The sequence below is a fragment of the Theobroma cacao genome, chromosome 2 (assembly GCF_000208745.1).
Source record: "Theobroma cacao cultivar B97-61/B2 chromosome 2, Criollo_cocoa_genome_V2, whole genome shotgun sequence".
Taxonomy (NCBI): domain Eukaryota; kingdom Viridiplantae; phylum Streptophyta; class Magnoliopsida; order Malvales; family Malvaceae; genus Theobroma; species Theobroma cacao.
This window is the reverse complement of record NC_030851.1, coordinates 40813004-40834027: the sequence shown is the minus strand read 5'-3', so window position 1 is coordinate 40834027 and position 21024 is coordinate 40813004. Positions and strand designations below refer to the sequence as shown.

Here is a 21024-nt window from a genome sequence, read left to right as displayed (position 1 = left end):
GAAGTTTGACTTAACGTTTATTAATTTTTTTTAAAAAAAATTAAATTTGAGATTAAAATCTCTTTTAAGAAGACCCCCTTTCACCTTTACTCCAAATTCGAATGATAATCAATCTTGTCCCATGTTTCAGGTACTCAAGATTGCATCAGGGTTTACTGTTCTTCTTCATATTAATGTTAATTTAGCTTCATTTAGAGGTCGAGTTAATAGAAGGTCAAGTTTCAACAAAACTTTTGCTTACTGAAATGGTAAGTCAACCATGCTCGATCGATAATCAGATTCACAGGGAAGAAGAGAAAATGCAAATAAGCTTATATGCAATGTGAAAATGGTGCCATAAACATCAAACTCAACCTTTCCATTTCAACTCATAGTTTAATAATTTTATATCCCTAAAAAGAACTTCGTCAAATTAATTTAAGGTATGTAGAGATATGATTCACGATTTTGTAAACGTCATCTCTGTTCTGGTTTATCGTCATAGATGACATAGAAAGACTCAGAAAGTTTCAACCAAAGGAAATAAAGATGGAAACCCAATTTACTTATGTTATCAGCACCTCCATTATCTAAGTGGCATCCATGAAAGTTCCATGTATGGTGGTACAACAATGCTGGCATTTACACCAGGGCCCACGACAACAAGCCAAAGATGTTCTTGCATGGCGGTGATCTGCTGCTGCCTTTCATTATGAACGTGTCCCCCTTGGGAAAAGAATCTAACTCCAACGAGGCTCATTGGCTCCAAAGAATAGTATATTCATTTACTCAAATTCCACATTCGGACAAAGGCCATTTGGCCTTGTTGCCATGACTTTTCCTCCCTCTCGACCGACCCCATTCAGGTCTTCTGCTCAGGAAAGAAAGAGCAACAATAATCAAAGTAAAAATTTGATTTGTACTTCTGTTTGTGGAGTACTCTCTAGGGGTCCACTTCCGAATATTCTGGTTCTTGGGAGAATATTTTTCTTTTGTTTAATGCTCACATTTTCAATGCAATTTGGGTATGTTATCATCTCATTGTCCTAAGTATATTCTCTATTTCTTTAACTTATCTTCTTGCTAAGGAACACAAAAGAGAAAGATATTCCGATCCCAAGAATCTTACCTTGTCCAAGATTCCTTATCAATTTCCCATTTTAATTATCAAAACCAATCAAACTTAACTAATCCATTATCCTTAGGTATCCAGTGCAGGTCTTTCCAAACCAACACATTTTTCCTCATTTCGTATCAATGAAATTCATACTCGATTTTTATACGTAAACTCAAACCCAATTTTTAATTTATGAAAAAAAAGAGAAATTCGAATTTGATTCTTTATTGCTGCAATAATGATCGATGATCGCAAAGAGGATCGATATTACTAGATAATCCAGATGGGGATGATTTGGGGAGTATGGTAGCATGTGGGCAAATTGTGGGCAAGAAAAACCAAATTTGAAAGGAATTTAAAAATGGAAGAAGGTATGGAGATAGACACGGATCCATGGAACGTGGAGTTGGAGTAGGGATTCTTTTATATATATATATATATATATATATATATCCTTAATTCGTTTGGGTTTTGTTGTTTTCGTAGGGATGAGGGAAATTTAAGGAAGGGCGTCGCTTCAATGAATCTAAAGGCCAAATGACTCTTGCAATCTCATAAAAATATAAATAGTAATGAACAAGATAGACTTTATACAAAAGTCGTTTCTTGGTTAATTGTTTGATCAAAGTGTCACATAGGGTTTGAGTTGAGAATATTCGACTGACCAAACTTAGGTCGAAAAATTTATGACATGCTTATCATCAGCTAGGTCAACACTTTCATACTATATTACGTGAACTCGTCATGAATGAATAAGCTTTCTTTTTTTTTTTCTTTTTGTGTGCGATTACAGCTAAGATCTCGTTTTTAGTGATAAAAATAAAAAAAAATTACCTCGAGAATGACATAACTATTCTGTGAAATATAGTATTCTGTTTTTCTTAAATGTTATCAAGAATAGAAAAATGAAAATCTTTCAAATTAGGTATTTGTTCATTTGTTATTGTATAAATGAGCTTCAAAAACCCTATGAATCAATTTTTTCGTTAATTAAATTTCATATTTACAATAAAATTTGAGAGAGAGAGAGAGGGGAGGGGAAGGAGGAGGAACATAAATAGTGCGAAGAACTGATTATATTGCTTTGCTATGTCATTGCCAACTGATACACCATGTGTTGTAGACCATATTTGTTGGTTTAATTTGACATTGACTTGAGTGAAATTGGCTAAGTGGCCAATTTGGGTATTGGAATTCTGATAAACTTTAATTAAATATGTATTTTCCTCGTTTTTAAATATTTATCTCTCTTCGATTTTTATGGAGATTAACAAAAAAAGTACGGAAAGAGTACTACTTTTATATCTCTTTGGTTGCCATTTGTAGGATTGGTATACCTTGAAGAACAGATCGCTACCAAACCCAGTGTTGACTCTCACATTAGATTTCAGCTGCCAATTTTCTTAGTACAGCACTGGTCCTAAGTTCTTGCCACAAAATTTGATTATAGACCTAGAAAGTCAAGACCCTAAGTTCAACTAGCTAATTTATGTTAAATTTTGCACGACAAGTTGCTAGTAGAACGAATTAACACATAGCATTACAGCAAGATTCACTGAGAAAGGCAGAAGAGATTTTTTTAATATGGTTTGTTATTAGGAGATTGACGACAAAGCAACCACCCCCACAGGGAAGATGTCTAGCCTGTTTGAATAGTGGACAAAGTCCATGGTTGTCTTCTTTACGGGGCATGGTTAGGTTTGAATTCATGTAAGGAGTGGGTGGAATGATCATCCATGGTTTATTAAGCTACCCATCAAAGTGAATTTCCAATTTGGGTTAGTGCCATACTTTCCAGAGCATTCCTTTTTAGTCCAGAGTTTCACAAACAGGCCATTACCCAGGCCCAGATACCAATTTTTCATCTTTTTTTTTTTTTAAAAAAAGAAAAGGTATTGTCCTTCTTCCGCTTTCATGAAAATTAAGATAACAATTTTAATGTATCTAAGACATTCAGAGGACTTCATTTTGGAACATCTCAAAAAGGAAATATGGATAGTGAAAAAGGGACAGAGAGAGTAGCAGAAATACGCGACTGTCATATATAAACTATCTGATATATGCAGTTTCATTAGCAACGTGTATGAAGGTTTATGAGAAATTTTAAGGGGCAGGAATTTGTAATGGTACACCAGGGGTGGGCTCTAATGCCTGTGCATCTGGTAGTTCCTTTGACAAGAGCTCCTGCATTTTTGAAAAAGGAAAACACATACTCAATCATTGGAAACATAATTAACTTCCTCAGGGCAAAATAGTTGTGGAGTAAATCAGTGAGAAGGACACTTCTTCCTCCTACAATGCTAATATGTTCTAGTCTTAAGAGGGGCCATGGCTCGTTTATTTTTTGTAGAGGGTATAGAAATATGACCTTGAATGATTCAACTGTTCCTTCAGATTGAATTATGCTAGCGAGAAGCCCTTTGCTATCAAGATCTCCATTTTTCATTGGCACAATGTACCTACAAAAGAAGAAAGGGAATGACCAATGCATAAGCACGATAGAGTGTTGTTGATTCAACTTAGCTTCCAGGAATGAGGTCAAAAACTGTACTTGGCATGCAGTAGTTTAGCTAGTTGCACTGCATCTTCTTGTCCCGAAACCAAAGTAAAATTAGGAAGAAGCTGCTTCATGACTGGGGTAATAACAATGTCAGCCCGCTCCTTCTCGAGAAAATTTTTGTTGTATACGCAATGAGGTTCATAATAAAGAGTCAATTGGCCCTGTGGAGAAATGATGAGATACCTGAAATACATCATGCCAAGACATTGGAGCAACACCTTAGATGTGAATTCAACCATAAGAAAATAACAGAGGACATAAATAAGGTACCAATGGTTAGGAATGGAGGATGCAAGGCATTATACTTAAAGTCACATTGGCAAGTTGAAGCTTGGAAAGCTTTACCCATTCTCAGGTCGTTGCCATGGAGGACCTAGAACTGGCCCGGCAGTAGCTTCAATTCTGACTTTGGAACCGTTTCCTGCTTCAACTTCAGAGTCTTGACCAGGTTCAAGATATGTGACCTGAAAGATTCTAATGTTAAGGATTTTACATGGTAGAGTTAGCGAATTGATGTTAAATCATATGCATGGATTGTACAAATGATAGCACATGAGGTTCAAACTAGTTAAGTTCCAGAGAAAGTCTGAGTAATTGTGCTCTACTACAGAATCGCATAATTAAGTGACAAGTTTTGTTTTGCATTACATTTTGAATCTAGCATCTATATGATAATATATGCCATGAACAAATTCACAAAGATGAAGTGGAGAGGAAAACTAGGAGCAAACACCTACAAAAACCTCCGAAAACTAAATTACAGGGAATGAGCTGAAAAACTTTCCCCACTTCACTTTACAACTGCAGATGTGTCTTCATACACATATGTGTAAATGCACACACATACACACGGACACACATAAGAGAAAGTCGCATTCAACTTGAGTTGGAAAAACTTAAAGTAGTCTACACATCAGCCACTATCAGGACCTATGAGGACAAGCTATCTCTGATTACTGCAATTAATTGAGATTTAGTTGTTATCTACAAGTAAATTGGCAGGGTCAACATTCTTTCACCATTTTGTAAAGTTCAACAATGTTGGACTTAAATTTTACTGCAAATAAGAAGAAAATGTTCACACCACTAATGCTTTAATACAAATTGACATTCATGTCTCTCATGGGTTATATTTACTTAGACTAAAATAACTTTTTGCAGCTTGTCAATGTATCACCTTGACATCGGGCAAGAATCTATTAGTCCAGATCAAGTGCATCACCTACTTCAGTTACCATTCAAGTTTCATATGCCGATATTCCTATGTAAATGGCTATTAACCATGTACTGTAGCCATTAAACAAAAGACAGGCAGAAAACCATAAAAATTTAAATCTTAACTCACATTTTTGAAAAGAGGATCCAGCAAAGGCTTGGCATTGGGAGTTGCAATGACTCTAAGCTCTGGAGACATTTCTGAGAGCGGTTTCAGGGTTTTCAAATGGCAGTGATCATCAAGGCTTTGTGTAATCAGTAAGCAATCAACTTGAGGAAGATCAGTAAGCTGCAATAAAGTTTTGCATTCCAATTAAAATAAACACATCAATTAAAAAGAACAAAACTGTGTTAAGAAGATCAGTTACATTACATGGATAAATTACCTTGAAATTCTTCAAAAATTTCTTGGCAGCATCATAAAGCCATGGAATACCAAAATCCAAGCTACCCACCAAAATTGGATCAACCAAAATTCTCACCCCACTTACATCCCACAGCCAACTATTCCCCTAAAAACCAAAATTTTGAAAACCATCTCAAAATCCAACAACAAAGGGTCTAAATTAACTGAATTTATAAAACACCCAGATTAAACCTCTAAGTAAGTGAGCTTGAACACATCAGTGCCAGAAGAGCTGGACCCAACTGCACTTTCCTCAGAAACAACAGCAGAAACCACCCTATCCCACCTGTAAAAACCAAAATATTTCTTTTCAAACATTTAAACAAACAGAAACAATCATATTTCCTCAGTTACGTTTATTTATACCCGCATGTTGAGAGCTTCAACCCATCTGAATGGAAGCTAAATGGGGTTTGAGGAACAGAGCAGAGACGGGTCGGTAAGATTGTGGATATGGGTTTGGTATCCCTGTTTCGCCATGTTTTGCAAGAGAACAGAACGGAGTTGCAATGAACTGCCATGGTAGTTTCTGCTTGGGAATGTTCCCGCGAACTGGGAATTAACTCCGTGTTGCGTCTTGGCGCTCCTTAAACCAACCGAAAACGGCCGCGAAAAGTGGATTTGGCTCCGCCACTTGGCAGACTCGCGACCATTTTCCTTCTATAAGTAATTAAAAATATTGTTTATATTTATAAGTAATTTACTAAATTAAAATTTGATTATTAGGACGTGAAATATGAGGACAAAAAAAGAAGCTGAGTATTGATCATTTATAGCAAAAATATATAAATAAAAAATTTATTTATTTTATATTATAATGAATAATCATACACTTATACATAGATAATCAAATTTAGATTTTAGCTATATTAATTTGGTTTGACATATATTTAGTTGCACCATTTGTCGAAGAGTTAAATAAAAATGCAGTCCTTGCTAGTGTATGTAATCTTTATAGTTGCACCGCGGTTAAATGAAAAAGAAAAAGAAGAAATTAAAGCCAACTCTTAGCAATTATCAGCCACCAACTGATAAGAATTAATGAAAAAGAGGATTACAAAGTGGAGAGTTTAAGCCTTAACTCAGGGGCCTCTGCTTTGCTGCCATGATGCAACTTCACCACTCTTAATTCTATTACAATAAGAGACTTGCTGCTTAAATCAATATTGAAGATGAAAAGCAACAGAGAGGTCCAGCTGAGATGTGCTATTAGGAACTGAAAAATATGGCAGATTTTAAATGAACATTTATGACAGAAATTTTACTGTCATGGCTATTCTGTTTTTATGCCACTACTCACTACTACAATAGTAGTATAATCTACCAAATATTACAAAAGCCTTCCAAAATACAGTTCAAAAACTCGGCAAAACCTTGGCCCTTTCGGTATTTAACAAACCGTAATCTCTTGTTTAGATGGCCTGTTTAATTACAAAAATAAAGAAGAAAAAGAATTTGCTGGTAGTGGTTTAAAAAACAATGCATCTCTCCTTCTGGCACTTTAGGAAGGAGAAGAAGCTCAAGAAGCTAGTGACTGTTCCTCCCTTAAAACCAATATAGGGTTTACTGTACAAAAGGTATGTACATCTATATCTTGAAAATAAGTTCTTTCTCCAATCTTTTGGGGTTATAAGGTTTAGCATCGACAATCTTCTTACCTTGTGGCAGTGGCAACTCATCGCCACAGGGGATCTTCTCCTGCCAGACAAAATCATTCTCACGTTCGAGTTTGCGTAGCATATCAGCAGCATCATCAATTTCTTTTCTAAATATGGATCTCCATGATTCTTCTCCTGGAACTTTCTTTTTCACATTGTTTAATGCATCACGAAGAACTCCAACAGCAACCCCAACTTGGTCAGCTATCTTTAGCTCTTCTGCAAGGTATTTCAAACTTCTTAACTCATGTAGAGCTTTGCAAGTTGATAGAAATTCCTGAACAGTTCACAGAGAACACTATCATATCAGCTCCTTCACAGAGGGTAAAATGTCTTAATGCAAGGATAGGCAACGACAAAGAAGAGTTTCTCTCAGCAAATAGAAGTAGTGTATTTGCATTCAATTCACTCTATAATTAGGGATAAAAAAATGGTGCAACACAGTAGGTGAAGACTGTAGACTTTCCGGAGAATGGAGATCAACAATGAATGAGTGCAAAGAAAAGGATCATATGTAGGCCAAGCTCATACTTGTTGAAGGAATAAATTATCCAAAGATTTATGTTAATATAAAAAATGATTAAACATAGTACGATTTATCATTAAAATATTAAAAAGACTACATGGTTAAAATAGAATAGCAGCCATAAAGTACAAAATATAATTATTAATTATTAAATTATAATTATCAGAGTGTATACATACCAAGAAGTGCGATGAAATATCTTTGCACTCTCCAGTATTTGAATATAGAATAGCAGTGGCTTCACCAAGTAACTCTGTAATACCGTAGTGCAGCTTTGTCAAAAGACTAACAGTAGTTCCTTTCTCTTCAGCCCTCCTTATGGTTGCAGCCTGTTATATTTTTATAAAAGAATAATTATCAGAGACAATGAAATTACTAAAGAAGCAGATAAAAATAAACATTTCCAAAACACTTGCATATTAAAAGATTTTTGCAATGAATTTCAGGCCAAGATGCCAGGACCCTGGGATAGAAATCCCACTATATTGAAATGTGAACGCCTTAACACTAACCTGGGCCTCAGCCAAGCAAATTAGGCTCATAACAGTAGACATGGATGGAGTGGCTTCTGGTGGCCTTTCTACAGACTGTGTAGATTGTAAAGAGGGGAAAACATCATGAGCAAGATGCTGAAAAATACCAGCCGCTTCTCTGAAAAGAGTGGCAGATTGCACCAAATCTAGCACAATGCACAGCAAATAGCAATGTTACAAACACAAGATTCATATAATTGAAGCTGACGTGAGAATGTCCGAGCCTACCTGTTGGAAGAATTTCTACAGCCCTCTCCCGAAGCAATGCAGCATAAAGGTAAAGGGTCATACCAAGCTCATAATGTAGATTATCAATTTGAAAAAGCTTTGGACCCCTAAGGTTAAAAAAAGATGATGAGCTAAGAGTGCTGCTCCAACGGATCTTCAGTTCCGAAATCCAATGAACAACATGGTGGTTGCTGCAGACCAAATCGACATTAAAAATCAACGTTTCCAACCATGGCAGGTATTGTTCCAGTTTCTTAAGGTCCTGAGGCATTCATAATAAACAAGGAAATTCAACCAGAATAAACTTCTGTCTCCTCAGTCAAATTTGATTATATATGTACAAATCAAACAAAATGGATTGATAATAAAACTAGTCAAACTTAATATGTGCTTGCCCTCATGAAAAAAAATAACCAGAGAGTTAAAAGCAGGTTTCCGCCTTCAATAATTTATGCATTACAGCAATGGAGATGTTGGAGTGCAAAAGGAAATGTTTATACAGAAATTAAAATGTGAAATTAGCCCCCATTAACAAATTACCCTTAGACATTGAGAAGTCAAGCCTCCAGACATTTCTCTTGCAATAGCCTCAGTAATGGAGCTGCTCTGATTAATGGACTCCTCAATTAATCTACGCCTGGAGCTCAACTCTTTCAGATGTTCAAGTGTGGAACAATCACGTGCAGAAAAAACATCCTCAAAAACAAGCTGCCAATATTGCAAACACATGAATAGCAGCCCAAGATGCCATCAAATTGGAAAATCATCATCTACCATGAATCATACACTCAAAAAATTACATGTCTTCAACCCCAAAAGATCTCCTTTGAGAAAAGAGATAAATAAGTTGGTACAATCAATAAGTGAAGGTGCCCTGTAAATTCGTGAAATCAACAATAACAACAACAACAACAAAGCTTTTTTACTCCGCTAAATGAGCATCCTTTGTAAAATCACATCATTTGGTCCTCAACTGAAACTCATTTTGATTTCAGTTTTATGATCAATCTACCAAAATTAAGCTTAATACTATAACTATCCCATACAAATGTCTTCAGGTGAGGTAGTCAAAAATGAAAGTGTTCATTTCGTATAAGACAGAATGCACCCTGATCCGATTTAGTTTCTTTGTACACTTACTAATTGTTTAACTGTCTGTCAAGAATTCTATCCTTCCCCATCAAAAGGGTTAAATTAAAGATCACTACCATCAACCATTTCCAATCAAAATCCAAACTTTATTTGAAGAACAATCAAAAGGGATTACAAAAAGAACAGTCAGAGGGAGAGCGAGAGAGAAACACTACCTTCTTGGTTTGGAGCTTCGCGGGCTGAAGATAATGCAGCATCATCTTTTCCAAGTGCGCAAAACAAAACCCAAAGCCAGATAAGAATATAAAACACTTGTCTTCTTCCGTAGACCTTCAAATTAACCCAGAAAAAAGGGGGGGGAAAATACAGGTGAAACCAAATTTCAGCACAAAAACAAGACCAAAAACTTCCGAGAATGATAGAGAAAAGACAAGTGGAGTGAAACAGATGAAATGTGTGTTCTGTTTTTTTCCTTCGTACTAGTTAGTTACAAGTAGCGAAGAGATATCAATGCGGAAAAGTCCATAAACCAATCATTTTTGATCCGGGTCGTTGTCGATGCATTTTCTTCTTGGCTTCGATTCCTTCTCTACTAAGATTACAACAAGGAGTCCGTAAACGCGGGAGTCTTCCTCCAATGAACTGGGTCCCTGTGGTTCCCGCTGGGCTCCCGCAGAAACCCAAGACTCATTTTTGGGTTGGACTTCACAAATAATTTCGGGCTTTTTTTTTTTAAAAATCTTTGGTTATTAAATAAAAAAAACACTAAAATAATAACAACTCAGGTTCCGGTAAAGGTAAGGACTTCTGAGTCCTAAATATTAAATACTTCTTTTCTTCGGGTGACGATCAAAAATCAAACTTCAAACTCTTTTCTTTTTCGCTCCTAGTTAGTTCATTTCCTATCTCCGTAGCATTTTCTCGCTATGTTGAGTTGCCATTTCCAATAGCAATTGTAACGCAAAGCAGCAGATGGCGGAGAGGCAGCTGATCGTGGCCGTCGAAGGCACCGCGGCCATGGGTCCCTACTGGCAAACCGTCGTCTCTGATTACCTCGACAAGATCATCAGGTCCCACCTTTTCTTTTCTTTCCCTCTTTCTTCAATTTACATTTTTTTTCCGCTCAATTTGTGTTTATAGTTTAATTCGATTAATACTAGGTAAGAAAGTTGCAATCTTTGTTAGAAAATAGATGTTTTGAATTTCCATTCTATGTGAAACTTGATGCCAATGTTTGTGAAATACTCTAGTTAAAATTTGAGGATGATTGTTTTGCTTATTAATTCATGCGCTTAGTTTTTCGTTTGTTTTCTTTTCCCCTCTAAATGGTCATTATTTTAAGTATTCTGTGCGTTAATGGTCACATTTCATTGAATTTTTAGTTTGAGAATGAAAATTTATGCTTTAATGTAGTGCCAGAGCAACAGATAGTTCTAGGAGTAAAAATTGATGGTGATTATTTTGCCATCGGAGTTGCTTTTATTGGCTTTTTGTTGCTTGAAACGCTTTTCTGAGGTGAAGGAGAAGGGTTTTTATGTGAACTACTTAATTATTTGATAGAAATGCAAGTTTAGCTCATCCAAGCTATGCCTATTCAGTTTGTGTTTTTGTGCTTTTCTTTTCACCTATACCAAGTGTTCTGAGTGGTTCTTAAGAACCTATCAATATTGATTACTTGAGGCTGTACGTTAGATTTTTTGGACTCTGTGATCTTGAATCTAAGCAGCTCAATTGTTTATGATCATTTGCACTTACTACTTGATGAATGAGGAATTGACTATTTGCACTTACTGCTTGATGAATGAGTAATTGACTCGTAAAAGCCATTGGTAACGTCAAACCCCTTAGACTAGGGATTTTGATCTATAAATGTAAGGTCCATATGTATGGATTATTTTCTTAATTTCAAAAGTGAGTTGGAAAAGATTATATTCAGTAGAGACCAACTTGACCATTATGTTATATGGTAGAATATGTATGTATGGTTGTAGACTGTCAGTTCCATGTTGAATTTTTTCAAAATTGAGATATTTTGAAATCTTTATTACCAAAATAGATTATTTTAATCTTATTTCTTGAAGGAAGGCATTTTAAGCCTACCAAATTGTCTTTTGTAATTGATATAAAAGTTTAAAACATATGAATTTATCCCACATTTAGTTGAAGTTTTCATACAAATAACATTATGAGAAGCTTGTCATATCCTAGAAAGTTTGTTAAAATGAGAATGTTTGCTTCAGCTTAAATTCAAGACCTAAGGTTCATTGGGGAGAATGACCATACTGCATGTCTCAAAACCCTGCATTGGATTTATGGCTGTTAACCATTGTTATTATTCGTATGTTTTGTACTTAAATATATTTTGGGCATGTATGTTTTTCCTGTCTGATGGATTGCAGTAATTCCACAGGTGTTTCAGTAGTAGCGAGTTGACTGGACAGGTAAAAAGGCTTTTCTCTTCCCTCTTCCTTTCTGATAAGCTACTTTTGTAAATGTATGATCATCCTCTTGTTATACAGCATCAACTGTTACAATGTTGTTAGAGGCATTTTCAGTTGTATTAGGTACTTGTTTTTTTTTATGAAAATTAGTTGTATTAGGTACTTGGCATGCATCTGATAATTACTTGCATATTTATTGTAGATAATTTAGCAAAAGACAATATCATTTTTTTACCATTGCATTTACAAATAACTGATTGTAAGACAACATTTATAGGCAACCCAGTGCTGGCCTCTAAATTTTACATGAGGGAATTAGCATGTATTTGTGTGAATATGGAGAGCCATTTAAGTTTCAATTATTTTTTTGTAACTTTATAACTTTTCTTTTGTTTTGACATTTCAGTAAAAGATAGCATAAAAATATTTACAGTCAGTTTAAGGTATCTAGTTTGCTTGATATTGCCTTTTACATGCACATATATTAATTCAGTCATCTTGTCTGAATACAGAAGACTTCTACATCTAATGTTGAGCTTGCATTGGTCACATTCAACACTCATGGATCATACTGTGGTATGTTCTTTGCTCTATTTTTCAACTTGCAGTGTGTTATTACTATCAAAACTTCATTTTTGTGGAAAATAATGTGGTTCCTTATGCAGCTTGCCTAGTACAACGTAGTGGGTGGACAAAAGATGTTGATATTTTCCTACAATGGCTGTCAGCGATACCTTTTTCTGGTGGTGGTTTCAATGATGCTGCAATTGCTGAAGGGCTTTCTGAAGCGCTGATGGTATGGAGCATCAATCTTTTATGTGATTTTAAGTGCATTTGTGCTTTGATTTATGCACCCCAATTGATAATTATTTGTGCAAGTCTTCTTTAATTAGATTGCTTTATGATTTATCTCCTTAAATTAGATGCTACTTCCAACAAGTTAAGGGCATTTACTTAAATGATTTTTCTTAAGATATAAGTTTCACCTAAAAGCTGGTTTGCTTGAAGATATGTTTTGGTTATAAAGATGCTGTGACTCTGCATATTGTCACAGATGCCATTAAATTTTGGAAGAGCAATTGAGTGAAACCCTAGATATGAGCATCATTGGAGCCTGAATACAGGCCTTTATTTAACTTCTCATTACTGACTCCATGTCAATAGAAAAGAGGGAAAGAAGTGCATATGTGGATTCTGCCTAACATTCTCCCGAGGTAGAACCATGATGTGCCAGTTTAATGTTTTGCTGGAGGTAATGGCAACTTGAAATAGAAAATTTTTGGGGTCATTGTACCAGTGGTCCAAAACCTTTTTAGGTTGGTTCAGTTTTGGTACGTGGTGTCAATGTTGTCCTTCCATCTATTTAGTCAATTAAAGTTGACAGATTTTGTTTATGTAGGCCTGACATGTTATATGACACATCACAACATTTATCCTTTGTACCTATTTGATGTACTGGTCAGATGTTTCCTATTGCACCAAATGGAAACCAAACTCAACAAAATGTTGATGGACAAAGACATTGCATTCTTGTTGCTGCTAGTAATCCTTATCCATTGCCTACACCAGTCTATCGACCACAAATTCAAAACTTGGAGCAGACTGAAAATATTGAAGCACAGACAGAGAGTCGTCTGTCTGATGCTGAAACAGTAGCTAAATCATTTGCTCAGGTAGCTCTATAGTATTTATCTTATCGTGTCTCCTAGTTCTGGCTTGCCCTTTTAGGATGTTAACTGACCCTTTGTTTTCATTGCAGTGTTCTGTTTCTTTATCTGTCATCTGTCCGAAGCAGCTTTCAAAGCTAAAAACAATCTACAGTGCTGTAAGGAATTACGATGAGAACATTTTTTTATCTATTTTCCTTGTGACTCTTTTGGGTGTTTTCTCTCTAACATTGGATATATTGGCCGTGTCTTCCAACATCTACTACTCTCTTCTCTTGAACATTTGATAAAAAATTTATACTAGAGTGATTGTTCCATAGCACCTTTTGGGAACTTGGTCCTGATATATATGAAGCAATGTCTAAGTACAGAGCAGCTTTGGAAGAATATTCATATAAATAAACATCTGGAAAACTATTTACTTAGTAGATTCTACCGGATTTTATTCTAAATTATGTTTTCTTTACATAGTCACTAACATTTCTCTTCTAACTGGAAATACAGGGAAAGCGAAACCCGCGAGCACCAGATCCACCCGTCGACAATGTTAGAAACCCCCCGTTTCTTGTTCTGATTTCGGAGAACTTTATGGAGGGCCGTGCTGCTTTAAGTCGCCCTGGAGTACCAAGTTTGGCATCCAATCAGAGTCCTGTGAAAATGGACATGGCTTCTGTCACTTCGGGTACAGGGCCACCTCCAACTTCTGTTCCGTCAGGTGGTTTAATGCAGAATTTGTTGATCCCTTCTGATTGAATGCAGTTTTTAACTGTATACTGACAATCGCATGTGACTGACTGATTTGTGTGCTTGTTTAGTCAATTTCGTCACTCTGCTCACTTAAGCACATCAGCAAATAGATAAACAGGGAGCTAACAGATAGTATGCTGGATGCTAAACCTCTCAGTTGTAACCTTGAATTTTCTTATCCTAGTTTTGTAAGGTCTGATTTCATTCAGATCCACAATATTGCCTTTTCAGGTTTCATTATTAGAGAAGGGTACTTTTAAGATTGCCAAGTTGTAGAAGGTCTTGGCTGTATTGATTGATTCATTTCCTCTTCAGCATCTAAGGAGTAAAAAAACAATTATCAGAAAAACCTAGACATATCCCCAATCACAACTTAAGGATTTCTGTAAATTGGAAAGTTTCGCCTTTTATTGCAGAACTTAAGAACAGAAAAGAATACCTGTTCTATATCTGTAACCTTGTTGTGCACCCTGTTTCTTTTAATAATACTAATCTGTAGACAGTGTGACAGATATAGATAGACATACACCATTTGGGAATATAAAAATTGAGCATTAGACAATTAGTCAGGTGTGATTAATTGTAGGTTTATTATGTTATTGTTGTGATCAATTCTTGCTTAAGATTTGTTTTGTTTTGATTTTTAGTGAATGGATCTATGATGAGCCGGCAACCAGTTTCTGTTGGAAATGTTCCCACTGCTACCATAAAAGTTGTAAGGCTCATGTACTTAGTTAATTATAGGTTGTATCTGTTGTTTGGATATATAAGTTGTTGTAGACTCATTATTCTTATTGTTCAGGAGCCAACAACAATAACATCCATGGGAACTGGACCTGCTTTTCCACATATTCCAGCTGTTCCACGTGCTCCTTCTCCAGCAATCCCAACCTTGCAAACTTCTTCACCATCAACGACTTCTCAAGAGGTGATGAACAGTGGTGACAATGTGCAAGAATTAAAACCTTCTGTAAGTGGTATGACACAACCTTTACGTCCTGTGCCTCCTGCTGCAAATGTGAACATATTAAACAATCTTTCTCAAGCACGGGTGATGAACTCTGCTGCTCTCACTGGAGGAACTTCTATAGGACTTCCATCAATGGGTCAAACTCCAGTGGCCATGCATATGTCCAATATGATATCTAGTGGAATGGCATCTTCTGTGCCTCCAGCTCAAACTGTATTTTCATCTGGGCAATCGTGTATGACTTCATTAACTGGCTCAGGAGCTCTTACAGGGACTGTACAGGTCCCACCAAACTCAGGTCTTAGTTCATTTGCTTCTGCAACTTCTAATGTGACTGCAAATTCAAACATTGGAATGTCACAACCGATGGGTAATGTTCAAAGCGGAGTGAGTATGGGCCAATCAGTACCTGGCATGAGCCAAGGAAACCATTCAGGTGCACAAATGGTGCAAAGTGGAGTTGGCATGAGTCAGAACATGAGTGGTCTTGGTCCATCAACTGTCTCTTCTGGAACTGGCACAATGTTTCCTATTCCAGGAATGTCTCAACAAGTACAGTCTGGCATGCAGACACTTGGAGTGAGCAACAGTTCAGCTGCTAGTATGCCGCTATCGCAACAGACATCAAGCGCTTTGCAATCAGCACAATCCAAATATGTTAAAGTCTGGGAGGTAATCTAGGGCTTGATTTTAGACAATAATGACAATTGATTTGCTGTTTTTGGTGGAAAAATCTTCTTAAAATTAGTAGATGTTGAAACTTTATGTGTGAATTCCTTCTAAAATATAGCCATAGTTTATTTATTTTTTGTTTTTACACATGCATCGTCCTAGCAGATTCCATAGTACTTTTGGCTCTTGTAATCTTCTGTGATTTTAGAATCTCCCAATCAACCATATCTTTACTGAGAGCTATTTTTTGCCTTTTGCCTGAGGGAGACATATGTGCTATGTACAATCACTTAGGGTTATTCTTGCTTGGACGTTTGCTGGTATATCATTTTTTTTTCCTGTAATCTTTTGATCCTTCCTTGACCTTTTGTCCTCCTTGAATCAAACGGGATGTTATTTTTAATGACAAGTAGAATTCTCTTAAGGCTCTACATTGGTTGCAAGGCATGTGATGATTTCTGGATGGATGTTGTTGATGCTTGTGCAAAAGTGTTCCGTGCTTTGCCATTTACTTGAGAGGGCCCACAAACCTTTGTTGTCTCCTCCATAAGACATTGCCTCCACTTAAATTAGTAATAAAATGACAGGCTTTGTTAGTTCAACCAAAAAGTGACTGAGAGGGTGATCAAGACAAGAAATTGCCATTCTTTTGACTTTATTTTTCTCCTTGCTTATCTTGATTATACTATATAAATAAATAAATATATATATATATATTGTGATTATTTATTTTTTTCCCAGTCCCTTTTAATTATCTTGAAGTATCATTGATGATTTTTATGCTTTATACTAAATCTCTTGGTACTATTTGCCCCTTCGTTGTTGTAGTTGTGGGATTACTAATATCTCTTGATTGGTCAATATGGATACAGGGAAATTTATCTGGCCAGAGACAAGGGCAGCCAGTGTTTATCACCAGATTGGAAGTATGTTCACAAGCATCTGATGATTATATTATTTCTAATATAACACGCTTTCAATTTTTTCACCTTATTTTATTCGCTATTTTTGTTTGTGATGTTTTTCATGAATGACTTGCATACTGTGTTTCAAACAGACTTTTGACATTGGAGCTATTTCATCTGCATTCTCTAATTTGATGCATAAAGCTTATGCTTTAATTGTTGTTGCAGGGTTATCGGAGTGCCTCAGCTTCCGAGACGTAAGTCTATGGTTAATTCATGTAACTTTTGAATTTTTTTTTCTTCTCTTTTTCAGATACACTAGCCCCTAGGGGAAATGATAAATGGTAAAAATGCTTTCATTCTGTTTCTTTTAGAGGTGGCCCTACTTTTTCTTGCATGGTTTTGAGTTCTTTCATGGTCACCATACAGAATAAATATTTTTTGTGTATATATTTAATGCCAATCTAGTTTATAGAACCTGAGGATTTTGGTTTTTGTATTTTCAGACTTGCAGCACACTGGCCACAAACCATGCAAATAGTTCGTCTTATTTCTCAGGATCACATGAATAACAAGTAAGTTTTAGTTTGTGAAAACATTTTCCTATGTCTTTCAATTTTCTCATTAACTTTGTTTTATTTAACATCAGGCAATATGTTGGGAAGGCAGATTTTTTAGTTTTCAGGGCAATGAATCAGCATGGATTTCTTGGACAGCTACAAGAGAAGAAGCTTGTAAGTGATTGCAGGATAATTTTCCCTTTGAAGCAATGCAAAATTTCTTGTTTGAATGTCTTGTCAAAATTGATTGTTGAATTACTTGCATTTTTTCTTTGTTGTTTTCTTTTATGGGCATCTATTTTGGCATGCTAATTTTCATTTTTAAGTAATTGTAGAATTGCCGTAAACTTGATTGTCTTTGATGGGAATATAGGATACTATTTATTCAAAAGAAAAAGGGAATATAGGTACACCTTTTGCCATTGTACTGGATGAGTATTGAGTAGTGCTCAGTTGACAGAATATTAGTTGTTCGTCATTACCATTTGTTCACATGTCATTTGTCAAGTGAATTTCTGATTTAACCATGTTAAATGCATGTGGCGGGGATAGTCAAATTTCAATTTGGTTAACCAGGCGATTTGACAAACACTTAAATATTTTCCAAATGGATCTTCTCTATTTTTTACTGGAAACCAGTCAAGGAAGTATCTATGTTGTGTTTTCCTGGAATGGTTCACTAGACTGCTCTCTCTTTCTCTCTCTCTCTCTCTCTCTCTCTCTCACAATAACATAGCTAACATTGCAGACATTGTATGTAAAAATATTATGTTTGGCAGTACATTTATCCCTAGATTAGCGCAACTTGGATGAGATCACAACCCTTACCAGTCTCATGTAAGTTCTGCTACTTGGTATTCAAGTAATTCTTGATCCACATAGACTAAATGTGATCAAGTTCAGGCCCCACAGGTCAAAGCTGACTTGAGGAATTGAGCCCTTTTTGACCTTTTTCAACATCAACCTGAAAACGCCAACTAACAAGAAGCATCTTGTGTCTTGTAGACCCTCAAATAAGCGAAAGTACTGCTCAGAGTTTTCTTGATACTTACAGATAAAGCTTGATACTTTGTACTTGTATATGAATCTCTTTTAAGTGTTTCTAGGAACCGTGTTAATTTGTGAGTTTAGAATTTCTTAAAATTTTATCCTATCAATTATTTGCAATTGTGTAATTTTTTTTTTAGAAAGGCTTTGCACTTGTGTAATTATGGAATTACAGCTGGATTATTCTGACAGTTTCTCACTTCTCATTTCTGTAGTGTGCTGTAATCCAATTGCCATCACAGACGTTGCTGCTTTCAGTTTCTGACAAAGCATGCCGCTTGATAGGAATGCTTTTTCCTGGGGTGAGAATTTTCTGACCTTCAATCCAAGCTTTAGTTCGTTGAGTGTGCATTACATATCGACACCAGTTTAAGCTTCCACCTTCATTATAAAATTGTGGACTGAATAAAAACAACCTGCAATCATTCCCAACTACACACTTCCAACACCCCACCAGGCCATCATTCCAGTCTCCACAAAACCAAAAAAAAAAAGAATGGAAAAAGCTGCAAACTAGATGAGTAACTTGTGGCTTTTATTTGAATATTCTGTAGGCCCCGTTTAGTTCTTGCTTATGCTATTTGCTTTTAGCCTTTGCTTGTGCTTCCTTAAAAGTTGCTAAAAAGCAAAATGATATTTGATTAACAATGAAAAAAAATACTAAAATGCATATCAATACTAACATAACTATTTAATATAGAAGTACTATCATTCTTTTTTTTCAAACATATTTCAATTTTTAACTTTTAATTATTCGAAGATATTACCTGCTTTTATATCTGAACATGCTTTTGCTTTTTTCTCCAAAATTAACAAGCCAGTAGTAAAAGCAACAGCCATATGGAATCTTAATTTTAATCTTTCTCTATCTGTTAACTTTGAGCTTTGGATTTTATTTCGAGCTAAGCTATTTGTCGAATCAGGATATGGTTGTCTTTAAACCACAAATATCTAGCCAGCATCAACAACAGCAACAATTGCAACAGCAGCAACACCAGCAGATGCAACCACAGCTACAGCAGCAACAGCTGCCGCAACTACAACAACAACAGCAGCAGCCACTTCCACAGCTGCAACAACAGCAGCAGCAGCAGCAGCTTCCACAGTTGCAACAACAACAGCTCCCTCACTTGCAGCAGCAGCAGCTCCCTCAGCTGCAACAGCAGCAGCAGCATCCACAGATACAGCAGCAGCAGCAGCTTCCGCAGATACAGCAGCAGCAGCTATCCCAGCTGCAACAACAACAGCAGTTGCCCCAGATGCAGCAACAACAGCAACTTCCACAAATGCAGCAACAGCCGCAGCTTCCCCAGCTGCAGCAACAGCAATTACCTCAGCAACAACAAATGGTGGGGTCAGGAATGGGTCCAGCTTATGTTCAAGGTCCAGGCCGTTCACAATTGGTTTCACAGGGGCAAGTTTCATCACAGGCCCCACCTAATATGCCTGGAGGAGGCTTTATGGGTTAATCAGCTTTGGAATTTGCTGGCTATTAGAACTTATAGTTGTGTAGGGCTTCTAGAAATTAGAAACCACCAGTCTGTTTTTTAGTCCATAGAAACCACCAGTCTATCAGTATCTTTAGTGGCTAAACACGATCATATGTTATGTAACATCTAGGAGAAAGTATTTTACGATCTAATTATTATGATACATTTTGCATTTGCTGTCATTCATGTTTCCATTAATTTTTCCATGTATCATCTATAGTAACTAATGAGGTGAGAACAAAGGCTTCGTTGATGAAAATGAATCAACAATGATGTGAATTTAAAAGGAGATTTGCTGATATTGAATGATCGTTTTATAAGTTACTCACTCATCATCTTATCGTTAAAACTTATATTAGCTGGTTAATAAGGGAGGTTAGGTTGCATGATATCTTTTGGGATAGACAGATAGGCACACCTTATATATATAGGAATCCAATTTCGAATGCCAAGAAGTAATTATGCTATAAATTGTTTCGATGATGGATTTTTGGGATTAATGTCTTATCCACAAGGTTCATTGATTATTGAAGTTCATAGGATCAATCCTTGCTCAGGTACTCAACAAATTGATTGATGTTTACAGCTAAAGTAAAGCATTAACCTTTTGCCAAACCATGAACATAAAGTAGCCAGAAGCCAAAGCATTCAAGAATTTGAAATCACACAACAGCAGAGCTTTGAAAGCTTTATGAGATTTTGGGTATCAACACCCCATACCCCGGCCTCTTTGAAGAAGACTTTTGCCGCTGAGATCTTAGGTTGTAAGTTTGGAATAACCCCTCCTAAAGGAAAGTAAGTAGGAAAGAAAGAGTCCCAGTGAAGTAGACAATGAATAAGATGGTAAAGCTAGCTTAAATTTTAACATAAACCTGTTGCAAGGTTGGGGCCAAGGGGCCAGGTGAACAATTATTAATTTTGACTTAGCAAATCCCTTCTTTTTTTTCTGTAGATTGAACCATTAGAAGAGCCATAGGTCCAAATTCATTGATCAGGAGTCCATGATCAGTGTGATGTAAACCTGACGATAGTGTTAATATGGAAGATTAGTGTAAACCTTTATTTTATCATTTTATGGTAAGCAGTGGTTTGCAGTTGGCTTTCGGCCTCCAAAGCCAATGGGGACACCTCAAAAATGAAGACGATGACCCGCACCAACTTTACATAAACAAGCACCCTCCTCGCTTTAATCATTTTTCCCAGGAACTATG

The 21024-nt window shown here is 36.2% G+C and overlaps 3 protein-coding genes across 3 annotated transcripts; 1 reads left to right on the top strand and 2 right to left on the bottom strand.

Annotated features, from left to right (window-relative positions):
• LOC18610531 lies at nucleotides 3113–5934 on the bottom strand. The gene is made up of 8 exons (XM_018114639.1): nucleotides 5644–5934; nucleotides 5470–5563; nucleotides 5258–5383; nucleotides 5002–5160; nucleotides 4002–4120; nucleotides 3648–3839; nucleotides 3465–3555; nucleotides 3113–3280 (listed from the first exon to the last, which is right to left on the bottom strand). Exons 1-8 carry the CDS (start codon nucleotides 5796–5798, stop codon nucleotides 3200–3202), a joined length of 1017 nt encoding a protein of 338 aa, XP_017970128.1. The 5' UTR covers nucleotides 5799–5934; the 3' UTR covers nucleotides 3113–3199.
• On the bottom strand, nucleotides 6347–9876 carry LOC18610530. Its single transcript, XM_007046231.2, has 6 exons — nucleotides 9530–9876; nucleotides 8763–8930; nucleotides 8223–8484; nucleotides 7974–8140; nucleotides 7641–7790; nucleotides 6347–7212 (listed from the first exon to the last, which is right to left on the bottom strand). The coding sequence occupies exons 1-6, from the start codon at nucleotides 9572–9574 to the stop codon at nucleotides 6865–6867; spliced, it is 1140 nt and encodes a 379-aa protein (XP_007046293.2). The 5' UTR covers nucleotides 9575–9876; the 3' UTR covers nucleotides 6347–6864.
• On the top strand, nucleotides 10103–20102 carry LOC18610529 (mediator of RNA polymerase II transcription subunit 25). Its single transcript, XM_007046229.2, has 15 exons — nucleotides 10103–10384; nucleotides 11725–11755; nucleotides 12268–12331; nucleotides 12421–12551; nucleotides 13219–13428; nucleotides 13515–13580; nucleotides 13927–14137; nucleotides 14817–14884; nucleotides 14972–15811; nucleotides 16684–16737; nucleotides 16945–16973; nucleotides 17223–17291; nucleotides 17366–17450; nucleotides 18539–18625; nucleotides 19247–20102. Exons 1-15 carry the CDS (start codon nucleotides 10287–10289, stop codon nucleotides 19790–19792), a joined length of 2589 nt encoding a protein of 862 aa, XP_007046291.2. The 5' UTR covers nucleotides 10103–10286; the 3' UTR covers nucleotides 19793–20102.